The sequence below is a fragment of the Corapipo altera genome, unplaced genomic scaffold (assembly GCF_003945725.1).
Source record: "Corapipo altera isolate COAL_440 unplaced genomic scaffold, ASM394572v1 61411, whole genome shotgun sequence".
Lineage (NCBI taxonomy): Eukaryota > Metazoa > Chordata > Aves > Passeriformes > Pipridae > Corapipo > Corapipo altera.
In genome coordinates this window covers 21,378,550-21,404,368 of record NW_020884875.1, presented here as the reverse complement: position 1 = coordinate 21,404,368, position 25,819 = coordinate 21,378,550, and the positions used below count along the sequence as shown (strand labels likewise).

General features: G+C 35.3%; 1 protein-coding gene across 1 annotated transcript in view; it reads left to right on the top strand.

Moving 5' to 3' along the window:
• The window catches only part of WDR70 (WD repeat domain 70), a 129,899-nt gene that overhangs the window by 29,311 nt on the left and 74,769 nt on the right, over positions 1-25,819 (top strand). Inside the window, exons 6-9 of the mRNA XM_027634628.1 lie at positions 2,640-2,699; positions 8,222-8,355; positions 13,382-13,535; positions 15,252-15,328. Coding sequence (XP_027490429.1) covers positions 2,640-2,699; positions 8,222-8,355; positions 13,382-13,535; positions 15,252-15,328 — 425 coding nt within the window. The remainder of the gene's footprint in view (positions 1-2,639; positions 2,700-8,221; positions 8,356-13,381; positions 13,536-15,251; positions 15,329-25,819) is intronic.

Here is a 25,819-nt window from a genome sequence, read left to right as displayed (position 1 = left end):
TCAAATCAGCATGAATATATTAACTATATTTTCTTTTTTGTGTGTGGGAAAAAAAAGGATTTTAGGCATTCTTTATCCTTGGGAATATAATAACTGGAGAAGTGATAGTTGTATCTGATTATCTTGTGTGCATCGTGTTGTAGCAGGTTAGAGATCCTTATATCATTCTGAGTTATTTAAGGAAGTTCGTAGTTAACTAAAATAGAATAAACCACCTTGGTTTTTTTGTAAATGTTTGGCTAATTTGAAGATGTTATGCCAAGATATGTTCCTGGATGTTATCTTAATTTTTTGTTTTGAATAGTCTAAACAGTTACTTTAACTGTCAGCATCCCTTGGACACTGCAGAGCTTAGCACCACTAGCAGTCGCCAAATGTCTGACTTTCAGGCTCAGGCTATTTGATTTATCAGGTGGCAGAATGTATTCCTATCTGTTCTTCTCCTGTAAAGATAAGTAGCCACAATAGTGTTCAACATAAGTGTGCTGTAAAGCAAAAATGTTTTTATGTGAGTGGTTCACTCTTCTCATGCAAAAGGGAAGGAGCTAGCAGTTAAAGTAAGTTTGTTCTAGCTCATTTTGTTTATTAATAAATTAATCTTTTTTTCTTTGAATTCTTGAAAGAACTCTTGAAGTGGCTAAGATACCCTCTGAAAATTAAATTCAGTGCTGACACAATACAGGCATACAATACCTACCTTTGTGGTAAACTGTATGAAATGAAAAGCTTTATAATATTCCCATGCAGCAAAAACAACTTTGCGCTGATTAAGAATGATCAAAATGCCGTTTCTCCGTCCAGCAACAGATAGTTTCTGTGAAAGCCTTTGATTCACGGAAATAGTACCTCTTTTGTTGTGGGTGAGGGCAGAATGAATCTTGGAAGCTGTTTGTTTCCTTTTCACACTTCTACTTTTGTGGAATGTGCTTAGATGGCAAGTATAGGCGGCAGTGGCTCTTGAGCATTTTTTTTCATCCCAAGACTAGCAATACCAGTTAATAGTTCAGGGAATGATGAAGCACTGAAAACCTTTGTCCATGTGCTTTATAGGGTCACTTGAACAATAAACTCAGTTTTCATTCTCACAACTTCACTTGGGAATTTTGTGTTACAGTGGCTTATGGAAGTGTCACTTAATGCCACATGGGTTATACCTTTCAGGATGTCATGTGTAGCTATTTGTAAACCTTTACTGTTATCTTGAGGTGGGCTGACCTTGGCTGGATGCGAGGTGCCCACTGTACTGCTTTATCCCTTACCTTCTCAGTATGAGCGGGCTGGGAAAAGAGAGTAAGATGGAAAAAATCTCATGGATCAAGATAAAGGCAGTTTAATGAAGTAAAAGCAAAGGCTGCATGCGGAAACACAGAAAAACAAAAATTTATTTTCTACTTCCCGTCAGCAGGCAACGTCATGCCTCTTCCCAGCGGGGTTTCAGTGTGCAAAGTGGTTGCTCTGGAAGACAAATGTAGTAATGAGTGCATGCACACACCCGACCACACCCCTGAGCTTTCACTGCTGAGCAGACACCCTGGTACGGAATGTCTCTTTGGTTAGCTTGGCTCAGCTGCCCTGGCTGTGTCCTCTCTCCAGATCTTGCCCACCCCCAGTGTACTGGCTCTTGAGTGGGGGTGTTGCAGGCATGGCCTTGATGCTGTGCGAGGCTGCCCAGCAGTGCCCAACACACTGGTGTGTTACCAGCACCTTTCTGGCTCCCAACACACAGCACAGCACTGTGAGGGGTTAACTCCACCCCAGACAGATACAGTACGTACCTTTTAGGTGCATATATGATTTCCATGCCAATATTCTAGGTACCCTTCAAACACCTGTAACTATTGGGGTTGTGCACATATGAAAACAGAGGGTGTGAGTCTTAGCTGACTCATATCTCTATATCTATGTTGAAAAGAGAAAGAAATTATTCAGTGGTTTTGGGAATCAGAGCTGTTAGTGGGAAGAAGTAAAGTTTAGAGCAAGGGTAGGTGCGGCTAAACCAAAGAGAATGAAAGTTTCAGTTTTATCAGAGAAATAAAGCTGATAGAACTGATAAGGAAGATAAAACAAGCATAAAGGAAATCAGCCTGATGCCATAGAGAGTCTTCCTGTGAAGCATTAAAATAGCAAGGAGATTTGCAGAGATAGGTAAGGGAAGAGATATAATCTATCATATAAAGTGTGCTTAAAAGGTATTTGAAAATCAGATCTTAGCAACAGAAAATTATAACAAAGATATCAAGAGGATAGATTGTGTCTGTTTTAGGAAACTTGAGTGGTACCAGATAAATAAGCATTTTGAGAGTAATGTTTCACATGACCTTTGTAGAAACTTGCTCAAAAGTAGTTGACTACTTTCAGTGCATTTCTTTCTTTGTGAATTAATGTTTTCTAAAGAGGAAAAAAAATAATCATGCTTTTGTCTTATGATGGTATAATTTTTTTAAATATTATTCCTTGTATTTTTAGGGGTATATCCATGCAAATAAAAATATGAAATCAGTGTCTTGTTTATGACTTTTTCCTCCTCATGTTATGGCTGGTGTGAGGGAAAGCTTTCTTACTTTTGCATGTTTATCACATTAGTGGGTTTTTTTGGTGATAGCACTATTTTCACAGAGGTGAATTTTCTTCTTTTCCAGAACCCTGTCAAGAAAATTCCAGATTCTCATGAAATTACACTCCAACATGGAACAAAGACAGTAAGTGATAACACATTTTCAACACTCCATGCTTTTCTAGAACTATCAGTCTATGAAATAAGTTAACAAATACTGATTATCAGATGAAGTTCAAAACCCAAATTTTTTCCTTAATTCATTATTTTAATCTGTGTTTTTTCTTAGTGCAGTTGAAGAGTGTGTTTTAGGACCGCCTCTTCAGTTTCTTATAATAACCCAAATATAGCTCCATTTGACTCAACTGTAGTCTCATATTCATGATTATGCTTTCTGTAATTGTTATAGTTTCTCTTGTAGGCTAGACCTTCCTAATATTGACCTGGGTCTAATCTGGACCTTCCATTGGTCATGGATTTAAAAGAGAATGTTATTGTCAAAGTTTCTAAGACTTTGCAACTGAGTACTTCATTCTTCTTGAATCTTTCAGTGCCTTTTATCCACCACTCTCAGTTTCTTGAAACCTTGTTCTTCCTTGTCTTTGACTGCATCTTTTCTCCAATATTATCTGCAATATTTCTCCAGTATTATGGCCAATATTTCTCCTTCATTGTCTTTTAAAGAACCACTATAGGTTCCAACTAGGAACTATAATTTCTTTGCTCTATATGTTTTATCTCTGAGTAATCTCATCTTCTAACACAGATTCAACTGCTTTTATGTGCTGATTGATAGAATATCTGTTTTTATAGAATGGAATTTTTTCATTGGCCGTGAATAGCTCCCAATCTGTTCCCCAGTCCTTTCACTGTATTCTTCATTCGTCATTAAAAAAGATGCTGCTGCTACTCTCTTGGTCCATGACGAAGGCTTTAATGAGAAAATAATACTAGAATCTCTTTTATTGTTATTACATTCATGTGAAAGCATTGTCAGCTAGTTAGTAGAAATCTTACTCATGTTGTTCATGAGAATTTTTTTGGGGGGAGGAGAAGAAACAGAAAGGAAAGAAAAACAAAGCAATTATTTGAGGAAAATGCTTTTTTGTGATGTTTTAAACAGTCTTAAGAAATGCATATGTGTATGTTTTCTTTATTTGAATTTATATAATTAATATGATCACAGACTCACTAGTTTTCCATTCAAAAATATTAATAAATATTTAAAATAATAAAATTATTGAAGTAACATAAATAAAAATAAAACAACAATTTATTAGTTTATATTTTGGATTTTTAACAATTGATTTCTTAATACTTGTCAGACATTTAAAAGGAATTTTCTAGGAGTTTAAAGATGATTTTTTTAAATATGCTTTCAGAAATATAAGTTTTTTAGAAGAGTCTAATCAGTAACCTGGCATCAAACTTTGTGGTCTGTCTTGGAGTGCGGAGAGGTGATAAGGCTTACCCATTTGCTTTATCGTAGAGCTAGGCATACAGAAGTAGAGGGAAAAGAGAAGAGAAGTAACAAGTGTGTTATAAATGAAAATAGAAAAGTGTTCACTTTTGAGACCTGTAAAAGATGCGTTGTATTGCACTAAACAGAGTGGATTTTTCTACATACAGTGCATGCAACTTCGTTGCATACTAATTTCTATGAATACTACGGTCTGCAGAGTGGTGTACTAGTGCAAACAGGTTTTTCATTTTACACGTGACAGTAACTGCTTCTGCAGTATGTTTCTTGAATACATTTCCTAACAAACTTCGTTAGGTAAAATGTTTTGAATTATATTTCGCTATATTAAACCAGTAAATCTTTTCATAGCTTCTTAAAGAATAAGCTCATGTTATTTCTAACTGAAAAGCTTTGTAAAGTGGAAGTTTCTTTTTTGGAAGATTTCTGAGGTTTTTTGACTGCAGGAGAATGGAGCTGTCATCACCTACAACAGAGATGAATTGTCATGTGGGGGTATATATAGAACAGTTGGATTAGACTGGATGCAGTAGATGAAACATATCCTTGAAAAAAAGCACTCTTCTGTGGAAGGGTTATCTTTTGGGGGTTTTTTGTTTGTTTTAGAATAGTGAAACTAATTACTTGTGAGCCTAGACACTCATAAGGATGGGAGCAACTTTGTATCTTGATTTCGGTGTTTCACCTTGATGTTTTTAAATACAGTTATCTCATTATGTTCATACAGTGTACTGTATTTCAGCTAAACTTATGTATACCATCTGTACCTCTTCAATCTAGTGAATGTGGATTTGATGATGACTCTATTCCTGTGCAGCTGAGAAGTCTCAGAAAAGATTTCCCAAGCTGGAGAGCCTTTCCAGAAACCTGATTAATTTCCCGGTTGTCTTGCTTGTACAGAATAATAGGAGTTACTATTCCCAGTGAAACTTCAGAGATATATGTATTTTTCTTTTCTCCTGGCACATTTTATATATAGGTGGGTATGAGAAAGAATATATAATCAGAAGTATTCTGAGCATTTTGCTTTCTGTAACATCTCATATCACAGCTGCTCCCTCATGTAGTAGTTATTGTAGAATGGAACACTTGAGTGTTGTGATTAATCTGGAGATGCCCAGTTTTCCTGCATGTCAGAAATCATGAATGAAATTACTAGGGTTCAAAGTTTCCATTGAAGTTGTAAAAGGGGCGAATATTTTTTTTCAGAAACACATAAGAGGTTACATCCGTTTCATTTGAAAATCAATTATGTGATGGTGACATAGTCACTATGTGGAGTTTAATGTGTTCTTAGGGATAGCACAAAGCATCACATTTGAACATTTCATTTACGGAAGTAAAAAGAAAAATGTTGAACCTATTCACTCTTGTATGTATTTTTGGGGACACTGCATTAAGGCATTTGATCATCATTTGCATTCTTTAGAATAATGAGGTTTTAGACTTTATGTAAAAGATAAGATTTCTGCCAGTGAACGCCTCTAAATTAGAATGCAGGACATTTAGGTTAAGGGGGAGTCAAATGTCTCGTGCATGGGAGCATCATTTCTGCCACATCTTGGTTTCCTTGAAAGTACTATTTTCAAACTGTTGGCTGTACGAGAGCATTGTATGTTTGAAATACTCTGAGGTACCTGTGTTACAGAATCACAGAATATTCTGAGTTGGAAGGGACCCACAAGGATCATCGAGTCCAGCTCCTGGCCCTGCACAGGACTATCCAAGACTCTCCAAGAATCACACCATGTGCCTGAGAGTATCACCCAAACATTTCTTGGACTCTGTCAGGCTTGGTGCTGTGACCATTGGGAAACCTCTTCCAGTGCCCAACCACCCTCTGGGTGAAGAACATTTTTCTAATATCCAACGTAAATCTCCCCTGACGCAACTTCAGGCCATTCCCTCAGGTCCTGTCACTGGTCACCACAGAGAAGAGATCGGTGTCTGCCCCTTCACTTTCCCTCATGAGGAAGCTGAGGAGTCTCCCCTCAGCCTCCTCTACCCAGGCTGAACAGGTGACCTCAGCCCCTCCTCATACGGCTTCCTCTCCAGACCCTCCACCATCCTTGTTGCCCTCTTTGGACACTCTCTAATAGCATAGTGTATTTGTTATGTTGTGGTGCCCCAAACTGCACCACAGAACTCGAGGTGAGGCTGCTCCAGTGCAGAGATGAGTGGGACAATCCCCACCCTCAACCAGGTGGTGATGATGGGTTTGATGCCTCCCAGGACATGGTTGGCCCTTCTGGCTGCCAGGGCACTGCTGACTCACGTTCAGCTTGCCATTGACCACGACCCCACTCCCAGGTCTCTTTCCACAGTGCTGCTTTCCAGCCTCTCATTCCCTGGTCTATACACACAACCAGGTTTGCCCTGTCCCAGCAGAATCCAGCACTTGCCTTTGTTAAAGGTCATACAGTTGGTGACTGCCCATTGCCATTTGTTGAGGTGTCTCTGTAATTCCTTTTTGCCCTGGAGAGAGTCAGCAGCTCCTTCCAATTTTGTGTCATCTACAAACATACTTAGTATTCAAGTCCTGAATACAAGTCATTAATGAAGATACTGAGGAGAACTGGGCCAAGGATGGAGCCCTGCGAAACCCTGCTAGTGACAGGTCACCAGTCTGGTGTTACTCCATTCACTATTACCCTCTGTGCTTGACCTGTAAGACAATTGCTCACTCACCACGTGATGTGTTTATCCAGTTGTGGGCTGGACAGTTTGTCCGGAAGGATCCTGTGAGAAACAGTATCAAAAGCTTTACTGAAATCCAAAAACATTACATCAACTGGCTTCCCTTGATCAGCTGGGTGGGTTACCTTGTCTTAAAGGGAAGTCAGATTTGAAAAGCAGGACTTTCTTCTCATGAGACTGTGCTGGCTGTGACCAATGACTGTATGATCCATCAGGTGTTTTTCAATACCTCCCAGAATAATATTTTCCATGATTTTACCCTGTATTTCTGGGGTCCTTCTTGCCCTTCTTGAAAATCAGGACAATGTTCACCAACTTCCAGTCAGCTGGAACCTCTCCGAATTCCCAAGACTGTTCAAAAATCATTGTGAGGGGTTTTGTGATGACATCAGACAGCTCTGTAAGGATTCTGGGGAGAATCCCATCAGACCCCATAGATTTTTAGGATTGCAGCTGAAGCAGCAGATCCTGCACAATTTCAAGGTCAACTGGGAGTTGATCATTCTTGCAGTCGTGGTCCTCCAGCTTGGGGCACTCCACTTCCTTTTGCCATTAATGTGTTTGAAAAAACTCTTTTTATTGTCCCCCATGTTTCTGGCATCTCCAATTCCAACTGAGCTTCTGCTGCACGACTTTTCTCTCTACACTAACAAGCAGCATCTCTGCATTCTTCCCATGTCACTTGACCTTGCTTCCACTGGGCATACACCTACCTCTTTGACTTATATCCAAGAGAAGATTGCTGTTCAGCCAAGCTGGCCTTCTGCCTTGCCTGCTTGACTTCCAACATTTGGGAATTGCTGCTCCTGTGCCCTTAGGAGGTGATGTTTGAAAAGGGACCAGCATGGACCTTGTCAGGGGAAGATGACTAGCAGTGACTGTTTTATAAAATAAGGAATAACTAAGTGAACCTTTTCTACATGAAACTGGAAAAAGAAGACTCAGAACAAGCCCATACTATTTCATTTAAGGAAATCTAAAGTTTAGCAAAGCAAATTGTCCATCTTTGAGAATATATTCCATTCTTACATGCTGTTTTTATTGGGACAATTGTTTTCCCTAGGTTACTTTTTCAACTGGGCATGAAAAAGGGAATATCTCGTGGTAAATTCCATGTTTTAAAATGTCTTCTGTGGGAACTATTCAACAGTTTACGTTAAGTTTTAAAAGTCTCCATAACACAGTGTATATACTAAAACTTGGAAAAAAAACCAGTACAGTAGTAGACTGATATGTCTTTGAGACAAGATTTTTCTGGTGGTACTTGAGCGTGTCTGCATTAAATCATAATGACTGTCAGTACTTTTTACATATATGTGTAAAGAAGATAAATACATATAGGTAAACATCCTTATGTGTAAATTACTGTAATCTTTGTACCTGAGGGTTTTGGTTTTTTTTTTTTGATGACACCTGAAGAATTGTAAAAAAAAAAAAAATCATAGAAAAAATAAAGAGCTTGAGTGATTATATTTTTTTTTTCTGTACAGGTTTCTGCTTTGGGGTTGGATCCTTCAGGTGCTCGTTTGATAACTGGTGGATATGACTATGACGTAAAATTTTGGGATTTTGCTGGAATGGATGCCTCTCTCCAAGCTTTTCGTTCACTCCAGCCTTGTGAATGGTAAGCATGAAGACTGTCTTTTACACTGAAGAATGTACCTATGTTAAGCTCCTGGTAGAATGCACAAAAGCCTTGTAAGATAGCTTACTTATAAGGCTCTTGTACGTACCATTGTATTTTTGTAGTAAATGGAATGTGAACCTAAGAACTTGTCTATGTCTTTTCATGCTTTTTTCAATGACTTGCATATTTTCCCATTTTAGAAAGCTACAGTTGAATTTGCAGATGAATTTGTTAACAGCACATCAGAAAATTACCCTCACAAAGAGATAAGTTTACTTTCATAGTTGTAACTGAAATTAATAGAATACACTTTCTATAGTAGTCTGCTTATATAAAATTAATTAAGAAGAGAAGAAAGTTAAAGCAATTGACCCCTTTGTGGAGAGCCTCTATAGTTGCTGCCAGGATTTCTGAGGGGGAGGATGTTTTATCTAATTGTCACAAAGCCCTCTATTTCAGGATGCACTGGTCCTTTGCATTGCGTCGATCATTGAATAGCTACATAATATGAAATACTGGGTTTTTTAAAGAAAAAAAGCTATATATTTATTTACATTTACAAAAAGAAAATGCAGAAAGAGAGTAATTTCCATATTCTCCATACTGTTCACTTGTAATTTAAAAAGTAAGGGAAAAGAGTTCATTTACTTATTCTAGAGAACTGGAATGCAGAATTCTTTCAACGGTATTGCTCAGTGAAGTTTCAGATAAATATATTCATAAAATAAACCACGTTTTTTTAGCAAGATACTTTCTGATGTCTAAGTAATCTAGCACTTTATAAAATACTTTGGTATGCTTAAAAAAGGGATTGAAATTTTTTATGTACAGAGTAAGTAGTACTTTGAGTGTCTATTTTTAATCATTATTAAAAAAGCTTTTAAAAGCTGCAGCTGAATTTTGGTCAGTTTGGACAGATAGAACATGTATAACTGACTATAGATATGCCAAGAGTCTAGATAATGAAAGATGAGAAAAAGTTAACCTGAAGAGGAGCAAAATAGAAAGGAATTCTACTGTGGTTCTGAAGTGTGCAAGATCAGGAAAAAGTGTGCTTTGATGTATTACGCAATTATAATCTCTTTGACAGACTTGACTTTTTGTAATAAAACAACAAATGGCACATTTACTTTGAAAACATGTTAAGTAAACATGCTACTTTGAGATAAATAAATAAATGAATGAATAAATAAATAAGTAAAATAAAAGTCTCTATATGTGAAGTCACATTCAGACTTTTCTGCCATGAGTTTCCTTTACGTGATTGTTATCAGGATATAAACGGTATTTTCTTTCCCTCTGCCATAACTGGGCAGCAAGGAAGAGGTGACAGTCTTTACTTCAACAGTAGGAGATGATTTTAATGAAGCATTTTCAAATTGAGCAGAAAACTTAATTCCAATTTAGTTGTACTTGGTAACAGTGGTATGACATAAATATAGTATAAAACCCACAAGCACACTGTACATTAGTGTCCCATCCTAAGTATAGCTTGCAGATAAATCAGGAATCTCCTTTTGGCAAAAACTTATGGTAAAGCATGAGCTTAAAATGTTTGTTATCCCTCCTACCGTTCATTTAGTGTGTCACAAGAATTCACAAGTATTTTTATATGTGTTCTTTGTGAAATTCTTGTGGTTTGAGTATGTGGATGTATAAATACAGTACGTAAAACATAGATGGGAAATAATATTAAAAATAGAAGTGACTGGTATGTTGCAAGTCTTGTACTAATTTTGGGTTTAAAAAAAAATCTATTTTTTAAATACCACTTCTTTATCTTTTTGTAAACATAAAACTAGAACTATATCTCTGTCTGATGAAAAGATTCAAATTCAGGAAGAAGTTCTTTGACACTAACATTGAGGCATGCTGGTAAACACTATGTGGAATATTATATAACTTGCATCCAGGTATATGTATATATATTCTTATATTACTTTTTTTCACCACAAAGTTTATTGCAAGGAGTATTAGCATTCACAAACTTGAATTTGAAAGAATCCTGAGGAGTTCTGCTATGGAAACTTTATATATTAGCAGAAATCTGGATCTGGAGCCATAAATTTCATTTCATTTTAACAATGAAAGAGCCTGAGATCTATTCTATATTGTCAAGGCTCCATTTTGTAAATAATATTGGGTTACTCTGTTAATTTCTTTCTGGATTTGGGATGTAAAGTTAAAAAAAAAAGAACCTGACAAAAAAATAATACCTCCAACCACTCTTCCATGTTAAAGGCAAAAGCAAGTGTAAGACAAAGCTGTTAGATGTGTAGAGAAAGTATTTGTGTGTCCTGATTCTATCCATGCATGTAGCTCTGTTCTGCAGTTCCTTACAGAAAGTGCTATGGACATTTGGCAGCTTTAAATCAAAATGACGGGGATTAATGCTATTAAAAAGAACTGTTTTTATAAGTTTCTGAAAACTTTTGCTATAACATTAATAAGAATGAAAAATATTTTCCTAGAGAACTGCCTCTGCAGAGCCTCACTCTTGGTCATGCTCCAGTAAACATCTGAAAAATGGTAACTGCTGGGACTTTGCAAATACTCTGCTTATAGATGCAATTTTTGGGCGTAATTTTAAAAGTCGTATTGCGCAGTCACAAAGGTGGTTGTTTTTTTTCCTTTAGCTAAAAGTTATGGAAATCTTGTCTCTCAAACTAATTATTTCACATGAGTGATTTGGTAAATTACTGGTTGTGTTCCATTGTACTGGGTGCTGTAAAATCAGTTGCTTTTCCTTGTTAGAAGAAACCTTAAATCTAAGATGAAGGCGAAGTTTGTTCAGACTTGCTGCTACAGAGCTACTAAGAGGCAATGAGACAATATTGTTCAAATTATGAAGAGTACCATGGTAATGGCATTAATGTCTGCAGTTTTATTTTCAGTATTTCAGTGTCTGAAAACAGTTTTTTCAGAAGAGTCTATGGGTCTTTACATATTGTGGATTCTTTCAGAAATCAGATATTACTTCTGAGCTGTTTGGTCATGTTTAGCCATCAGATTCCCTTCTTACATGAGACATGCATCAAGTGAAAATAATCTTTCAGTCTACTTTTTGAATGTTTATTTTTAGTTCTTACTTTTTCTTAGATTTCAACAGTGATAAGTGCAGAACATGAACCTGTGCTTTGGACAGGTGCTTTGTGCTTTTAGCCAATTTTGTCATTACAGTATGAGAAATATAAGTATTGATAGTACCTGATAAGTACTTAATTCTGCATGCAGTACTCAGGTGGGGCTCATGAATGTTTGTGATTAGGCAAGAGTGCTTGGAAGTAGAACTGAGGAAAATTTTTAATTCCTAAGATAAGTTTGTTCTGCAAAAGCTGAATCTGATGGATTCCTTAATCTAGATTTATCAGCCATCTGCAGAGAATATTCTAGACTTTAAGTATTGTTTCTCCTGTGTGGGTTTCTTTTCAGTTTCTTTCAGTGCTTTCTCTGAACTTAATGTAGCTGGCTATCTTTCCCCTCTTCTGAGAAAGTATTCATTTTTGCTCTTGAGGATCAGAGTACTTTTTCAGACATTGCCTGTAATCTATTTTGGAAATTCCCAGATTTGAGTGTCTCCTTTCTATTAAAAATCAGAGTTTACAATACTCTATCCAATTTGGCTGTCAGTTGGTATTACATAATAGGGTGCTTGAAGCAATTTTTGGCTTTTGAATTATAATGTAATCAGTTTTGCCAAACATTTTTTGAAAAAGAAACTTATACTTAGTTTACATTACTATGATCAGTGCAGAACTTTTAAAATAAGTATGGCAGTGTTTTAAGTGTTTTGTGTAGTACCTCATGGTTTGAGGAAAGATTTAACAGATGATAGCTACTGCTGAGTCAGTCATGAAATAATTACTGTATAAGATCTGAAATGTTAAATTATAAAGTTACAAGTTGCACAGTTGGTTTTGTTGATCATCTGAGTGTTAACTTTACTGGTGGGAAATAGTGTTAAAAAACAGTTCCTTGAAAGTTACTAGGATTTGAATGCAGCTAGTAATGTTCTTAACCAAAAGGGAGATATTTCTTTGAGGACACTTTGGATGCCATGGGAATCCAAATCTAGATGGCAAATGCATTCCAATCTTGCACTTGAGATTATTCTAGCTGCAGAGCTGAAGCATTAATATAAAGTAATGTTCTGGTGCATGTTCTGTTAATGTGCCAGGATATAAATTCTGGCAGGTGCGAAGTGAATAGACTACTTTGCATTCTTTTCTATCCTTGTAATGGAGTATAGGGGATGAAAGGGATATCTGCTTCAGATACAGCAAGAGCTGTGAACTTTGTTCATACAGTAGAATGCTGAGAGAAGATGATGAAGCTGGAAATGGGCTTCTTGTTCATCAGTCAGCTTTCTACTTTCAGTTTAATTTTGTCATGTCATTATTATTCTATGATTTCTGTCCCATGTTTTCTCAATCAATGGAAGATGAACATGAGTACACTGTCATCTAAGACATCGTAGACTAGGCAGATTGTTACCTACTGTCATGTTTCATGTGGTGATGGTATATTTATCTTAGAGTTTGATGAAACTGAACCCCTGAACATAGAAAAAGTTTCAAAAACGTTGGGCTATCACTAATTTCCTGGTGTACGATTTACAATGGAGTGTAATGTATGACTACAACATCCCTTTATAGTAGTTTATAAATGACTGTGATTCCATGTTTTACTTTTGAGAAGATGAAAAAGAATTTTCAGCCCTGAATAGTTAAATCTGACACATGCTATTTTTCGATTGGAGTTGTAATAGCATTCTTAAAGTTAAATATATTTGCCAGAAATTATATTCTCGTGTTTGATGAGCTGTGTGGTTGAAAGAAACATGACCCATGTGCACAGACAGAGGAATAAAAAGCTTTAATCCATTAATATAAGATTTTTTGCCCCCACCTTTTTGGTATAGGAGTGTACATGGGTCTATTTCTGCAATATATTTTCTCACCATTGGCGGTTTTGTTTTAGTGTTTACAGGAATGTTAATTGAAATGTTTTGTTTCTTTTTTAGTCACCAAATCAAATCTTTGCAGTATAGCAGCACAGGAGATGTCATTCTCGTTGTCTCTGGTAACTCTCAGGCAAAAGTTCTTGACAGAGATGGCTTCCCAGTAATGGAATGCATAAAAGGAGACCAGTACATTGTGGATATGACAAACACAAAGGTAAAGTAAAAAATTATTTGAATGCCAGAAGCCTGCCCTGTCTCTGGGATGTGATAGTCTCATATATTGGTACGTACTGGAAGCTGTGGGACCTTCAGCCATGGAGGTTTATAAGACCCAGCTGGACAAAGCCACAGCTGACCTGATCTGGTGGTGGCTGTAATCTGTCTTTGAGCAGGAGGTTGACACAGGTGAACTGTAGAGGTGCCTTCCAACTAATGTTTCTGTGATGCTACCACAAATTAATCTATTTAAAAGTGTATCCTGTGAAAATTGTTCACTTCCTCCATAGCCTTGTCTAACCAACGTCAAAAAGACACAACAAAGCCAAAAAACAAAGAAAAAAACCGACTGTTGATCTGGTTCAGACTCTTACTTTCTTGTACCCTCCACTCTCTTTTGCTGAGTCTAGACCTCTTTCAAGGGAGGAGTTGGAGGTGGTTGTTTTGTTACTTGCATGCCCTGAGTGTAAGACTAATAAGCAACAATGTGTGTAGTTTCAGTACTAGTTAAAAATGAAAATGGAGAAGGGTTCATTCATAGTTTTGAAGTACTTTAACCACAGTTGATTGTGTTTTGACCGCTTTGCTTTTGTATTTCCACAAACTATGATACAAGGGTTCTGTTTACCTAGATGATTTAAATTCAGATCAGTTTCTTAAATAGCTTAAGTGTAAAAAGGAATGATAAAATCTACTACTTGAACTCATGATAAAGTTGATTTATTTATTGCTTGTAAAGTATATTGCCAAATAACTAGGCTAAATGGTGTTTTGCCTAAAGCTGTTCTTGTCAGATGACTGTTTCTTTTGGCTAGTGATACATATATAAACCCATCAAATAATAACATCTGCTTTAGTTCTTGTTTGCTTAAAAACAATTCACATTTTCTTTCTCTTGTAAATGTCTAGAATTCCAGTGTGTTGTGGTCCAACAGTCAAAATGCTAAAATATTTGTTATATTGCCTCATTAACTTCTCAGTATTTCTCTCCACATTCGTGCTTAAAACAAAATGCAGTAATTCCAGCACTGTAGGATTAGTTTCCAGATTTCTCTTTGAACATAGTCAATGAGCATGAGCCTGTACTTCAAAGAAGTAAAGCCAACTGGACAATATATATTTCAGTACTGTAGTTATATTCGAAGTCACCATAATAGCAATTGCTTACTTTGCATAAAATCCTTACCTTCCATTTTATCGGTCCTAAAGAAACGGAACTGACTAGTTTAATATTTTATGAAAAGTTCACTTGAGGTTAAATCTATCTTCACTCTTGAATTCTGTTTCCTAAATTTTCCCCAACAAGATCTTTGGCTATTATAGATTTACATGGAGTATGCGTGTGATGTCACCCTGGTAGTTATTGTTATTCCTGTTATTTTTCTGTAGCTTGAAAAAATTCGTGTGACACTGTATTGGTGCCTGTTTTTTCATCCTTTCTCTGCATTATAGTTCTCCCAAGAAAAAAGAATTATAATTCTATACCATTTTCAGAAAGAAAAAATACAAGTAGAAAAATGTCAGGGTTTTTCTAATTCAGAAATGAAAACAACCATGGATGAGCTGGATAGAGTACATAAAATCTGTTAAATCATTGTGATGTCAGTGAGAAGGTCCCTCAGCTTTCATGTGATTCCACTTGAAGGATTTGGAATAAAATTTATAAAACCTTGTAAGACAGCTTACAAAGCCCTCTTTATGTTTATTTCTGTAGGGTCACACAGCAATGCTCAATTCAGGCTGTTGGCATCCAAAAATAAAGGAAGAATTTCTGACATGTTCTAATGATGGGTAAGTGTTGAGGTCTGTCTTTGTCAGTGTTTTTTGAGAGGCTTGTTTAGCTTTCATACTTTTTTCATTGTGCTCTAATTTGCTTTAAATATAATTCTTTTTAATCTTGAGCTCAGAACAATGTTAGGTGAGATCTGGAAGCAAATATATTTCTTTTGCCTCCAAATAATAAGTGTGTTTTATCTGTATTATTTTAGTTCTGTAATTTAAAATTACTTTTAATGATATTTCATGGAAGTTGTTAGTTAATCGTTTTTACAAAAATTTGCGGACATACCTGGTATTTCTTTGGAGTAGAATAATTCCTGTGACTGTATTCAGTGTAACTGAGTTCACTAGGAAGATTGAGTATTTAAATTGGAATTCAAGTGGAATTCAAGTTTCACATTAAGTGTAATTGAATATTTAATAGATGTTGTTTGAAAAGTGTCAAAGAGACTGCTAGAAATTATTTTGTGGCTTCAAGCTTGATCTTTGTGGTTAGAATCAAACAGCAAAATGTCACTGTGGCAACTGCATTAATTAAGTTACTGCAGCTGTTAGTAGCAAGTTCATTAATAATTTTTTACTGATATTTCAAATATGCAAGCTCCTTTACTTGAGAGTGACAGAGAGGGGAAGGATTGAATTTCTCCACTAATGTATCTGTAGTGTAGTGCACTCTAAACAGATGATTTCAATTATCAATTACTGTAAATAGCACGTTTTGGGGTTTTTTCCCCAAATAGTGGGAAATTATTAGGAAATTTTTGTTTCTGATAAGACTGTAGCAGAAACAAAAACTAAGTAAATAATATATTGTGCTTTATGGAGAAGTTAAGTTGTAAAAATACACTTAAGCCAACTGTATATTTTTTTCAGCTTGCAGACACAAAGGTATTACTTCCATAGTAGAAAATATTATTATTAAATGCTAAAATCCCTACTTTAAACAGTTTGTTGATGTTTTGAATATGGTTAGACATTAGTATATTTTCTTTATTAGGTTGAATAGTTTGTAGATCATGAAGAACAAATTAAGATATTATAAAGATTGTCTAATTTTGTCCCGTTTAAGCAAGTTCCTAACTAATATAACAAATACAGATTCAGTACATCCCTGATGTTTGAATTGCTGTCACTTGAAATGGTCTGGTTAAGTGAGTGAAATCCAGATAACCACTGGTGTAAATGGCTGCATAATTGTATTTTCAGAGACACTACATGGCTGACATTACAAGAAAAGTGTTTTAAACCCACTGCATTTTGCTTTGTGCTAGTGACAAGTCTTTTCAGAATTTGGGTATGTCATGTGAAAAGAAACAATTTGGATTGCTCAATTTGCAGCGCAGGTCTTAAATGTTAAAAACAGTATCCCATCTGTGAAGAACTACAAGGTCTCCGAAGTTTAATCAGTAATTCTTCTTAAGACTGGAGCTGTAAATTAGAAATGAAAAGAATAGTTCCAGTGGGAAGGGACCTACAGTCATTATCCAACTGCCAGACCAAGGCAGGACTGTCCAGAAGTTAAAGCCTGTTATTAAGGGCATTAATTACATTAAGGGCAATTGACCACCTCTCTAGGAAGCCTGTTCCAGTGTGTGACCACCCTCTCAGGAAAGAGATGCAGTTTCTCATCTGTGAGTTTGGAAGGTGCTGAAAATAATGGTTGAAGCACGTCTACCGTGCTCCTCGAGACACACTGAATGGCAGTGTCTGAGGCTGAAGGAGAAGAGGACACAGGGAGCACATGAGGAATGTTAACGTACTGTTAAACCATAAGCTGTGTATTCTGTGCTTCTAGATAACATTTGCACCTCCTCTAGAGAAAACAGTCATTCATAAACTGAATATTAGAACTGTTTGCAAGTTGTGGAGTGTATTTTATCTGATTCCTCTATCATTTGTATTATCTGTCTCTTTAGTTGAATTGTTGTCACCTCCATAGAGTTAAAAAAATAAACTAAGGAAAGAAAATTGCATTTCCTGGGTGGCATGTTGAAAGCACGAGTTTTCATGACGCATAAAGAAGTTAGAAAGCAAAATTTGCAAGTGGTGTTATGGTGTCAAGCGAAAGTAGCGCATTTTAAATGTGTTTTAAGTAAATTCTTTTAAAATATTTTAAAGACATATTTCTTTTTATGTTAACCTGCTATAACTCAAATACTCACTTAGGGATAGTATTTATATGTATTTGACAGTTTCTTTTGGTTCCAGGTGATTAAGGCTGTAGTAGTAGCCTGAACTAAAAAGTAATTCAAATGAGGGCTCTAGAATTGCTGTTGTAAATGAAATATTTTGAGAGATGGTCTGTTTCTTGTGATTTTTTCATGGCATTCAAACTTGCTATACATTTAGAAAAATCCTAGAAGGTTCATTATCATCAGGTTTTGATGATAATGTATTCTAATTTGTGGTTGTTAAGCTATTTGTACTTTTATTACTTCAGGCTGCAGATATATGGGTTACCAGCAGGGAGTCTCAGTGCGTTTTGTATGACTGTTCAAGGACACAATGTTGAACTCAGAAAAGACTTCATAAGAAAAATACAATTCCTTCAGACTCCTATATGCAAGAAACAGAAGCTGGTCAGCTTGCACACTGAAATGAGCCAGAGCTTAAACCTGGCAGTTACAGAATCAGTCTGAAAACTCCTCTAATTAACTTGTATAAGTTCATACCCACTTATGTGGTTGTTGGTGAACACATCAAACTCGCACTAGTTCCCTTCACTTTATTTTCCTTGAAAATATTCCAGATGACGATTTGTTAAAACATGTAATACTGTACTTTCTTTTTTTTCATCTTATAATCAGGGTTTGTTTGTTTGTTTAAGTCTTATTTTTAAACAAATAGCTTGACTATTCTGGAATTAGAGATGAATAATAATTTTCTTGGGCTTTTACTGATTGTTAGAAGTTTATTAGGTTTTAGTTGCAGAAGGAAGTAAGAAATTTGTTAGTTCAGTAAGTAGTCTGGTTATTGATTAAGTGTTTGGATGAATAACACTAACCTAGAGATTTAGCTAAGTAGTGGTTTGAGTGTATTTTTTTGACTAGGTTAAAGCTTATGCATATATTCTCAACTCAAAATTCTCATATTTTCAGTGCTCCAACTTTACAACATTTCAAGTGATTAGAACAAAATTATATTAAAAGACAAACATAGAAGTGCAATTGTGTACTGCAGTAATTCCTTAAAAGTTTGCATTACAGGTATGATAATTTCAATTTTAATTAATTTGAAACTAATTAATTAAACATTCATGCAAAATTTTCGTCAGTATCAGTATTGACTTGATTTAAACTTTTTCTTGCACAAGCTATCTTTTTATTTATGGCTATATATTGCCCAGGACTTTAAATACTCCACAACTATCCTGAATGATCAGTCCATTTTAATTGCATGTACTCCTTGCCATTCTAGATAAAGTTCAGATACAATGTGTGATCAACATTATCTTTGGTTTTCTTATAATTCCTTTACCACATTATTCAGGCTTATTTGGAACATACACTTATTAAGGCAAGGATCTTCATGTTTATCAGCAGTATGTTGAGTAAATCTACAGAACTGCATTAAAGGTGATTGTAACAGAAATGCCAACGTTAATGCATTGCCTAAAAGTGGAAGAAAATTTTGGAAATGGGAAAGGCTTCAAAAATTATTTTTCTCTCTGGAAATACACCTTAGCAGAGTGACCTATAAAAGTACCCTGTTTAAAGACACAACTAGCTCTGTGTTTATATCATTCCAAAATATCAGTTGACTTCTATGTTAAAACAAAGAAGGAAGAGGAAACGGATAATGTTGTTTTTGTTATTTGGATGTTTTCTTATCACAAATGTGATAGGTAGTGCTGTATGAATAAGCAAGAGAGGTCAGTGATATTAAATGTTCCAGGAACAGGTGTTCTATGTCCCTACTCTCATATATTTTTTTCCCTTTAGAAGCAGAATTGCAGCCAAACTCGAAATTTAGCAGTCATGAACTTTGTGATTTGTCATTGCAGCTAGGGTTGTGGTTGCCTAACAGCTGGTTTACTGTAAAGAATTCCTCTCACAAGTCTTTTCTCTCTCTCACCCTCTAGCAAGTTAAAATAAAAATACTCTTTAAAAGGTATCTTAGAGAATATTTACTGCCATCACCAAGTGACCTTTGTAATAAGTTATTTAGGAACAACTTCAATGTAGACCTATCTCTAATTAAATAGATGGAGTTATTTCAGTGAAGGAGCTTCAAAACTTCAGAAGTATAATTTTGCATTTAAGGTAAAATTTAATTCTTATTCTTTTGTCAAATACATGTTTAAAACATGAAGTTGTTCTACTCTATGGAATATGGACTTTAACTTCTCTTTAATCATATACTGTTGCTTAGTAAATATTCTTTGTGTCTTAATTAAAGATATTTCTACCACTTGTGGTGTGAAGTAGAGTAAGTGGTGACCATAGAGAGTGTTCAGAAAGGAAAAGTGAACACATTCTTAAAGTCCTTTTGTTCAAGTTTAAAATTATAAATTATTTGACAATGTTAGCTTAGCTACCTTTTTAATGAAATGGATGACAATAAGCTTAATTAAATTTGCAAATATCATTTGTAGTTTCAAGCATGCAAAATACAGTTAATGAAGGACAAGTAGTTTCCCTAACTTAAGTCTGCTATTTGCAAGCGTTGCTGTTTAGTTGATTTTTCTCTCCTAGACACTACTTGGGGCTTTTGAGATTTGATATGTCTTAGTGAACACTGCTGTTTTATGATGACTTTTATCTCAGCTACCTTTCAATTTTCATACGTTAAGTAATTCCATCCTATTAACCAGCTTGAGATCTAGAATACCTACTGTCTCGTGTCCCTCCCATTAGCTGTCTTGTTTCAGTCTCTGTAGGTGGCAGCTATGAGTATATGAATTCTCCATTATGACCACTGTTCTCTAGGTTTTATTAAGCCCAGAACGACATAAAAGCTTGATAGCTTGACAGAAAAGATATTTTAGCAAGGTCTGGAATACTACCGCTGAAGATGGCCAAAAATCAGTTTTACTGCCCCTGGAACAGTCAGTTACTCTTACATGCATGATGCTGTTCAGCTCGTCTTGAACTGCCAAGCTTCCTTCATCCCAGATGATTCTATTTTCATTTAATTGATGAAACCTGTGCCCCGTAAGCTTAAGAGCCATGTCACCTGCTATAGGTCACCTGCTTGCTCCTTAGATTTTTTTTTAATATGGTAGTATGTTCTCAGGAGTGCATGAGATATGGTATCTCCAGCCTGCTTGGCTGTGCACTGTGAAGGACAGCTCCGCTGGCTGTGAAGCTGGGATTGTATGTCATTTCTCCTGGATTTATAGAATCTAATCTTCAGGTTACATACTGTCTGCTCACTCTAGATTAACAGCTGCTCAGCCTAACCTGATTACACTTCAAGTGAATATAGCCCTAGAGTTTGTTGAGCTCTTTTAAGGCCTGAACAGCTTGGTTGACAACTGGAGAACTGAAGCTATGATTTTACTTTCCTTGAATGTTTTTACATATCAGTAATACTGTGCATATGAAAACATAGGCAAGAGCAGGATCTGGACTCATGCCGTTTAGTGTAAGTGTAGTTATATTGTCTTGCTGTTATACAGAATTTAGAGATTTTTTGTGAATTATGTACTTGAAGAAATATGATGATAAAGCTTGTTAGGTATACTGTCTTTGTTTTGTTTAAAAACAGCAAACTGCAACGCTGAAGAAGGCTTTTGAATAAATGTTCCTAGTCCTAACGCCTTCAGTGTTTGAAGCATTTTATGTATAATAAAAACAGTTACTGCTGATCAGTCTGCAGCTTTGAAAACTGCTCAGAATATTAAGATAGCAGTGCCAAAGCTACCACCAAGATGTTTGCATAAACTTCTGTTAGAACCTAGGCTTCAGCACTGCATCTGTCTTCACAGATTTGAAGGCTGGTTGGAAAAAACATACTTGAGAATAATTACTAATGTTTTACCTTCATCTGGGGGACCATTTAAAGGTCTTGTTTAATTGCAAAGTCTTTTATGCAGTTTCTAGATTTTGTACTGTTTCTAGATTTACATCTTAAAACAACCTGCATGCTATAGGGTGTGGGACCTGCTTTGGGGTCAAAAGTAATTACTCATCAAAAGGGTCACCTCGACTTACATCTGGTTGCATCATACTGCTTTATAGGATAGGGAATCCAAGTAACATTATGGTGAAACAACTGAATTTGTTAGAGGAGTAGTATGACTTGGACTTCCATTCTAGGAAAAAAATAACTCTCACTAAGTTGTTTCAAGCACATACATGTATAGGCGTGCATACACATACATATTCACTTAATGTGAAATATTCCATATGAAGATGAAATTCTGAAGTTTGAAAATGTTTCTTCAAGATATTATGAGATACTTTTATTCCCAGTACAATATTATGGTTTAGGCAAATTTTCAGAATTAATTTAGAGCATAAAAGAATACAGTGTTCAGTGGTTTATTTTTAGTCATACCAAGGTGAAGTTTTTTATTACGGCAAGAAACTTGAAAGTATTTTTGTATGTCAGATGAAACTACACGTTAAAAAAATTGGTTGGTCTATCTGGCAAGCACAGAATTTAAATATTCACAGTACTTTAGTTTTTTCTGAACAGTTTGCTGCTTTTAGAACTGTAGAGTGAGTGGAGCAAGAAGGGACAGTCTTTTAAAAGGCTTTTGCTAGGCAATAGCAATGTTCTTACCTTGGCATGGGAAGGTAGGAGTTTCAGTGCATGTATTTGCTTCTTTTTTCCGAGAACACATTATATTTCACTTCTCACCTGTACTGTACACTATCTGGGTTATATTGATAAGCTTTCCCTGTGGCTTGTTTCATAACACCTTTCTGTCAGAACAAGACAGATGGGAAAAACTTTACTATTACATCTCTTCTGGTCTTAGCTCACTTTGACTGAGATGAGAGAATACTTTTGAGTAGCTCTGTCAACAGATCCGTGGGGTAACTTCTGGCAGAAGAGAAATGATGGGAGACTGCAAGTTTTAATACTTCCATCAGCTCAACTTGGTATCAGATAGAGAAGAAGACAGGAATTTGCCATTTTAAAACTGATGGGAAACTTCCAGTGGTTTTGGGCCATATACGGATTGTTGAGCAAATTCTTCCATCATAGTCACTTTGTTCCATAAGTCTCTTTCACTGGCAATTTCCTCTCCTGTCTTCTCCCATGAAGAATCTATTACATCTTTTATTGTATGAAGATGAAATCTTTCCTTACTGCTAATTTTATATATATATAACTCAATTTAAAGGACTATTTTCTCATAAGATAGGCATCTTATTTCAATGACCAGAATTCTCTGATTATTCTAGTAAAAATGGAAAGTACAATAGACTTAGTAAACTAAATGGTTTTTTTTGATGTGAGAAAGTGAAATAGGGTATTTTGGCACATTTGCTTACAAAGATAAAATATCTATTCTATCTAAGAAAACAAAATTAAATTGACATGATTAATGTTCAAATCTGATTTCGTATTAAAGCTACACAGTTATGATTAATGACAGTTAATACTCTATAGATCAAAACTCTGTGAAAATATTTGCTTTGTGATTTTTGACATTCAGAATTGCAGGTAATTCCATTGCTTGAGTAGGGAAATTTAAAATTGTTCCTCTTATCAGGGTTCTCATGTTACATAAGTTTATGCTTCAGTTAAAATCACTCTGGTACGTTACTTGTTTAGGGAGGTATGTCTAGTGTTTTTTATTTTTCATAAAACTAATTGTAACAGCCTGAAGTTGTATTTTTCACTTGGTAGTCTTTTCAAAAGTGTGTGGTTTCACTGGATGATGATGATGATGAAGCCTGGAAAAGCTTTCAGTCCAGAAAATTCTGTTTGAGGCTGATAAATCCCATTTCGCAAGTGGGATAGAATATAACAGAAATTCTGTATGAGTTTTTGTGAAAGAGGCTTCTCTTGTTTATTTAATCAAACCTTTTATAAATTTTTGTGTATTAGCCATTAGTAAGTTATAAGCAGTAAATTACATTCCAAAATCTGTTGAAATTTTTTCTGTTAATTCTAATAAGTTTTGTTTGTTTGTGACTTTTAAAGGATTAGTCTTGTAAATACATGTGAGATATTTGTCATCTATCAGCTGGGTTAGCTGATAGGAAGAGATCTTAAAACTGATAATCTGAAGTAATGAACATGTCTCTAATGCAATTTCATAAGATTGAACTATTGCCTCAAAACTTCTATATTTTTATAAACTATTTTAATTAAAGCAGATTTTATCAGAGAAAGTGTTAATCTATTTCTAGTAAGACCTGAACACTAAGTATTAGTTACTGATTCTGAAAGCAGGTTGGTTAGTGAACTAGGTGTAAACAACAGCACAGGAAGTCATACATGGAGAATATTATTAATATTAGACCCATTTCCTGAAAGTTATATAGGATTAATTTTATATAAGATCTTAGTACAAAACTTTGGAGAAGCAGATACACATCTTTTAAAATTCCGAACACACACAAAGAATCAACTTTTACTAATGACATTGGAAAAAATGTGATGTTAGTATTTTTTTCAGCAATTACCGTTGAGTTCTATCTCTAGTTCCAGTGTCCAAAGTCTAAAAAGAATGGTAAAAGACACTGAAAATGAAAAATGTCAGAGAAGTATCCTGAAACTTGACCTAATTCAAGAAGATTCAAGAAGCTGAATAAGTTTCAGTTTATTGAATAGGATATTAAGCAAAGAAATACTAAAACAGAGATAAAATGTCCAAAAATTTCTTTAAACTGTTAAAGACATGACTTGATCCAGTAATTGAAAGTTAACAAGGTTTGAATAGGGGAGAGAAAGTATTTCTTTATCAACGGAAGTATTATGTGACTGATTATTGAGGAAGTAAATTCTTTATCATTTGTAGCTTTCACACAGAAATTGTCGATGTAATTTCTGTTTCAATCATCAGGCAAAACAGTTAGCTCAGAAAGCACCATTTAATAAGACTGAGATTGGAATAGGCATGTAGATATCTCAGTGATAAAACCTCTGATCAAACTGTACATATGACATAGCTGCTTGTAGATAAGGGTTTGGGATTGAGCTGTAAGTTACTCAGATTTTGAGGATAGGAAGAAGTCCGTACATAGTCCTTCTGAGGATGGCAGAACTGTCCATGTGGACTTGCAGGTAGGATATGGATCAAGTTGTCGTTACTGGAGCACATTAATTAAGACTTCTTTTCTATTTTAGTTTTATCAACCAATTGCTCACTGACCTTTTAGTTGATTTCCGTCTCCCCCCTCTTGCTGTCTCCGAATCATTTCCCAGCGGATCGTTTTACCATGGCAGTAATGGTAATTTTTTTAAGCTAATATTATTATTCAAGTATTTGCTAATAAAGCTTTATATTAAATGCATTTCTCTTGAGAGGGATTAATTTGCTTTTGGAAACCTTTCTTCTTGAAATGTTTCCAGACCTGTGATTTGTGAAACCTTCAGTTTACTAGGACAGAAAACATCTGATCGATAGTCTTCAGTTTAGCTCAGTAATGGTAGTGGAAATTTCTGCTCAGCTAATCTCTACAATTAAGATCCACATTCATTGGTGTCTTTGTGATTTAGAACATGCTGGCAAACATTTCAGTCTCCTGAGGTTGAACTTTTGGTGAGATAAGATGCAGATCTTCTTTTGTCATCATAAACTTACTAGACCATATACATTCCTCCCTTCAAAATAAATAATTTATTTATGCTCATTTTTAGCTTCCTTCTGTTGTGTGATTCACAGTGAATTAAATGCATAGCAGAATAACAGGTACTGAAGAAGTTAGAGAAGAAAAAGGTGCCTTCCCTTTTTTGGTGGTATGCACTTAAGCTTTAAAAATTAATTATCCTATCAGCATGTTTGATATAAAACCTGGCAAATAATTTAACTTCAAACAGATCTGGTTTGAGATAAAATTTAGCTCTAGAACTCTTTCAATGGTGTGTCTTTTTAAAAAAAAAAAGCCTATTTTTTCATCCAAGGGATAATAATTCTGAAAACAGATTTATTTGTCTGTAAGTCGATGTGCCACCCCAATATTTGTTTATTCACAGCATGAACTGCTTTACCTTTGTAATATTTCTTGTTAATTTTTCAAGAATACTGAGTGAGTATTGTGTGTATGTAAAAATATATCTATATAGCTGTTTTCTTGGACCATTAAATCAAAATTGCCATTTAAATGGAGTATATGTTTCCAGTTCTTTCATGCAGTGAGACTACCTCAGAGAACCAGAATTTGCCTATACAGTACATGGTCAGACTTGTTTGCTCTAAAAGCTTTCCCTGGTAGATGGAGGATTATATTTTACATAGCTCACATTTACTTACATGAAGCGTAGCCATTGAGTAACAACTCTCACAGTGACTCTACAATGCCTTAGTTTTTAACCCAATACCCATGTTTAAAAGGATGTAGATGACATTAATAGTCTCCTGAACACAGTACATGAAAA